The following is a 4,985-nucleotide window of genomic DNA, read 5'->3' as shown; positions in this document are numbered from 1 at the left end:
ACAACCGCTTCTATTATTCGAGGCTTTTACGGTTTCTTATCTGTCAAAATAAGATAAGAGCAATGTGTAAATGGTAAAACTATCATTAAATTGAAATTTGGGGCATGTGTCAACTTGAAACCTATCGCACGGCTGCGTTTCACACTAAAATTCAATAAAAAATTAACAGTACTATATATATCGAGCTGAAAACCATCTTACGTGGGCAAGTTGGAACTGGGTTGCTCCATGTTCCGTCAGCTTGGCACGTCGAGGTTACAGCGCCGTTCCGTACGTATCCCGGGTTACAGGTGAACGTTACTGTATTCCCGGAGGAGGTTGCTCCGAGAGGACTCAGCGCTCCGTTTGTTGGGGCCGTCAACGCCGAACATTGTCCGCCTGAAATGTTCCACGACCTTTTACTACGGAGATATATTTTTGTACTGAAGATTCATCAAACAAAATCTTTTAACAGAAAATAAGTTCACTAGCTTGGTAGATGAACCCCAGAAATGAACCGGGACGAAAGGGAATACAAACTCAGCTACGTTTGGGGTTATCATAAATTAATTAGTGTTCTCGCAGAACTCCAGTTAGAAGCTCTGACGAAGATGTCTGACAGACATCGAAACGTCAGCAGGTGAAAATAACTGGTTCTGTAAAAGAAAATCCTATGCCCAATACTTTTTAAGTTTAGATTATTTGGAAGATGAAAAGGTCAAGCAGCTTTCTTCTGATACTCTCTTTATCAGAGATTCACTACATACTACAAGTTGATCAACATCGCATGCAGATACAAACTTAAGTCGCCTTACGTGTGCATGTTGCAGTAGGGTTGCTCCATGATCCGTCAGTTTGGCACACCGTAGTTTGAGCGCCGTTCCGTACGTATCCCGAGTCACAAGTGAACCGAACCGTGGTGGGAAAGTTGTGTGGAGCGGCAGGACTCAGCGCTCCGTTAGTTGGGGCCGTCAATGCTTGACATGGTCTGGCTGTAATAATAAGATAGACTATATATAGAACCTTATAGACTGTGGATAATGATGCTTCATTGACCAACATGTAAGGGAAATTTTGAGTCTTAAAAACAGGACACCTATTTTTCTTCAAATAAAGTTATTCTTCACAAAAAAGATAACGGTCGTATAGGGGCACGGTCCCGGAGGACTCATCGACCCATTAGCTAGGGACATCAACGTCAGGTATGCACTCGCTGAAATAGTCGATAACCTGTTACAGACATCTCTCTTTCTTTATTGTATGGTTACAAATTGACTTAGATTTAATCTATGCCTGCTTATCATGATTTGAGTAAAGAACGGTCGAACCAATTTTCTTCTGAAACCGATACCTTCTTTACTATCTGGTGAATGTCAGTATGCTTAAATGCTTCTTATTTCGGAGATATCTGTACTGAAGATGAAAAAAATGACGGCTTATGAATAACACCTATCATGTTTTGCACAAAGTATGTGTTTACTCTACAGTCTAATAAAATTGTTAGCATATATCATCTTGAAACTCATCCGATGAGTGCATCCTTCATATACTAAAATTAGACGGAACTTGGTAGCACATTTCAACTTAAAAGTAATCTTACGTGTGCATGTTGGTACAGGGTTACTCCATGTTCCGTCAGCTTGGCACGTCACGGCAGCAGCGCCGTTCCGTACGTATCCCGTGTTACATGTGAACGTTACTGTATTCCCAAAGGAGTTCGATCCAGTAGAGGGTGTCCGTACTCCGTTAGTTGGGGCTGTCAAGGCGGGACATCTGCCTGAAATTGTCAGAAAATCAAATCGTCTTTAGTAACATTTTGAGGGTCTACATACTTATGTTACGTTAAGAATTGGTTATTATTCATCCTTTCTGTATCTTTAGAAAATTGCAAAATGAGGCGCCCAAACCGCTTTTTAAAAGTTAATTTCTTTGATTCAATTTATATATCTATTTTAGTGGTATGAATAACGTAGCATTGCCAATATCGATAAGTCAAAATTTGTCTTACGTCTGCATGTTCCAACAGGGTTGCTCCAAGTTCCGTCAGCTTGGCACGTCACAGGAGAGACTCCGTCCAGATCGTATCCCAAGTTACAGGTGACCGTAACCTGGTTTTGGTAGACGTACGGTCCAGCAGGGGGATTCAGCGCTCCGTTAGTTGGGGCCGTCAACGCCGGGCATGATACGGCTGTAATGGTTTATTAATGACCGTTAAGATATGTACATAGAACGACATATTTTTATTGAATTATAGATAGCAGCGTCATCCTAGTGCCTGGGATGGGTAGGCATATGGACATAAAGCACTCCGTTTGATGGGGCCGTCAAACCCGGGCATGGTCTGGCTGTAATTGCCAAATACCTATTAATTTTGAGATCTATTTCTGTACTAAAGATTTGAAAAATACAAGGCCTATCATTTGTACATAATGACAAATGTGCTTATTCTACAATTCTATTAAACTTTTAGCATATATTATCTTGAAACTTATCCAACGTCTGCATCCTACATATTCCAATTGGACGGAACGCGGCAGTATATATACACTTGAAAGTCATCTTACGTGTGCATGTTGGAACAGGATTACTCCATGTTCCCCCAGCCTGGCACGTCGATGTAGTTGCGCCGTACAGTAGGTATCCCAAGTTACAGGTGAACGTTACTGTATTCCCGAGGGACGTCGCTCCGAGAGGAGTCAGCGCTCCGTTAGTTGGGGCCGTCAAAGTTGAACATTGCCCGGCTGAAATGTTTAATGACCTTTTATTACGAAGTTCAAGATATTTTTTTCTGTACAGAACATATACAGGTCATGCTATTTCTTTTTTATACCGTTATAGAGATTTCCTACATATAACAAAATGAATGGGATTTGTTTGCAGATACATGTATCAATTTACTAGTCGTCTTACGTATGCATGTTGGGGTAGGGTTGCTCCATGATCCGTCAGCTTGGCACGTCGTAGTTTCAGCGCCGTTCCGTACGTATCCCGTGTTACAGGTGAACGTAACCGTGGCAGGGTAGTTGTGCGGTGCTGGAGGACTCAGCGCTCCGTTAGTTGGGGCCGTCAAATCCGGACATTGTCTTCCTGAAAAAAAAAAAGATTTTAACAGTCTTTTATAGAAACCTTAACCATGTTAGGGCTCAAACCATGTTAGGGCTCAAATCAAAATTTCGTATAACGTTTGAAAAACTCACGCTAGAAAAAAAAAACCTTTGCTAAAGATTTAGTTTTGTACCAAGCTTGTGATAATAAGTTCATCATCAACAGCATACTAGTAATTACCAGTAACTGTCATTACCAAACTAATCTTACGTTCGCACGTTGGAACAGGGTTGCTCCATGTTCCGTCGGCTTGGCATGTCGTATCGAAAGCACCGTTCCGTACGTATCCAGAGTTACAGGTGAACCTGATCACGTCCTGGTAGGAGTTCTGTCCGGTAGGGGGCGTCCGTGCACCGTTATTTGGGGCCGTCAACGCCGGACACCTCGCTGCAATCGATAAGTTGTATTGTTCAGGAATCCTTTAGGGATCTACATTTTTATGCTGCTTAGAACAACATTTATTTCGAAAGATTTGGACGGTATCTCCAGTAAATTTGAAACTGGACTTCCTATTCGCTAGAAAAAAAAATATTTACTTCTGTTTAGATGTACAAATTACACTACCTCGAAAATATTCGATTAGTCAAAGTTCGCCTTACGTCTGCATACTGGAACAGGGTTGCTCCATATTCCGTCAGCTTGGCACGTCACAGGAGAGACTCCGTCTAGGTCGTATCCCGCGTTGCAGGTGAACGTGACCTGGTTCTGGTATAGGTTAGATCCGGTAGGGGGCGTCCGTGCTCCATTGGTTGGAGCATTCAACACCGGACATTGTCTGGCTGAAACGACCAATGACTTTTTCTTACGGGGCTCTTTTGTGAATGTTGTAAATGAAAATGCACAAAACAATGCCCATCGTGTAATTTAAGTCTAATATGTTATAATACATTATTTATATCAGACAATTTGCTTGTTATATTTCCTCTGTTATCTGCTTAATGTGGAATTTGATAGGCATTCTGGTTCATATCAACTTGGAAGTCATCTTACGTTCGCATGTTGGAACATTGTTGCTCCAAGTTCCGTCAGCTTGGCACGTTAGAGAAGAGACTCCGTTCAGTTGGTATCCGGAGTTACATGTGACTGTAACCTGGTTTTGGTAGACGTATGGTCCAGCCGGGGGATTCAGCGCTCCGTAAGTTGGGGCAATCAACGCCGGACATTGTACGGCTGTAATGGTTTATTAAGGACCTTTAAGACGTGCACATAGAGCGACATATTTATTGAATTGTTTATAGCAGCTCTCTCACCAACATCTAGTGTATGTTTGTGCAATGCACAATTGGATTATAGTCGTCATTTTTCCAGCATTTCAATACTGAGAGTGGCAACCTTTCTTAATATTTTCTCGCTATTAGAATTTTTGCCTCTGAAAACTACATTTTTGCTGGCAATTACTGGTAATAATATGTTCAAACTCATCTTACGTGTGCATGTTGGGACAGGGTTGCTCCATGTTCCGTCAGCTTGGCACGTCACAGGAGAGACTCCGTTTCTTTGGTATCCCGAGTTACAGGTGACTGTAACCTGGTTCGGGTAGAAGTATGACCCGGCGGAACTCAGTGCTCCGTTTGCTGGAGGGGTCAACGCCGGACATTGCCTGGCTGAAATGTTTTAACAGACTTGTTCAAAAACCTTTTGAGGAAAAGGTATACAGAGCAATGTCTTTTGCCAACTCATGAGATGCTTTCCCCATTGCTAATTTCCATCTCGTACAATGTTAAGGTAGTTATCTGGTATATTTACTAGCACGCTCTGTGCACAAAGTGATGTTCAATGGCGTGGGTGCAAATAAACGAGGGGCGATCAATAAGTCCACGGCCTCACCCAGAAATAATAGGCACAACTCAAATATTTAACCCTATTCAGACCGGGGGGGGGGGGGGGGGGGCCTTTGAAGG

At 42.4% G+C, this 4,985-nt stretch overlaps 1 protein-coding gene across 1 annotated transcript in view; it reads right to left on the bottom strand.

Moving 5' to 3' along the window:
• LOC118408065 (sushi, von Willebrand factor type A, EGF and pentraxin domain-containing protein 1-like) overlaps positions 1-4,985 on the bottom strand; it is a 10,499-nt gene that overhangs the window by 3,975 nt on the left and 1,539 nt on the right. Inside the window, exons 3-12 of the mRNA XM_035808683.1 lie at positions 4,512-4,688; positions 4,075-4,254; positions 3,684-3,863; positions 3,295-3,471; positions 2,890-3,066; positions 2,544-2,720; positions 1,988-2,167; positions 1,580-1,756; positions 795-971; positions 202-378 (exon numbers count right to left, since the gene is read on the bottom strand). Coding sequence (XP_035664576.1) covers positions 202-378; positions 795-971; positions 1,580-1,756; positions 1,988-2,167; positions 2,544-2,720; positions 2,890-3,066; positions 3,295-3,471; positions 3,684-3,863; positions 4,075-4,254; positions 4,512-4,688 — 1,779 coding nt within the window. The remainder of the gene's footprint in view (positions 1-201; positions 379-794; positions 972-1,579; positions 1,757-1,987; positions 2,168-2,543; positions 2,721-2,889; positions 3,067-3,294; positions 3,472-3,683; positions 3,864-4,074; positions 4,255-4,511; positions 4,689-4,985) is intronic.

This window comes from Branchiostoma floridae, unplaced genomic scaffold (genome assembly GCF_000003815.2).
Source record: "Branchiostoma floridae strain S238N-H82 unplaced genomic scaffold, Bfl_VNyyK Sc7u5tJ_1550, whole genome shotgun sequence".
Taxonomy (NCBI): Eukaryota; Metazoa; Chordata; class Leptocardii; order Amphioxiformes; family Branchiostomatidae; genus Branchiostoma; species Branchiostoma floridae.
This window is presented reverse-complemented; position numbering and strand designations above follow the sequence as displayed.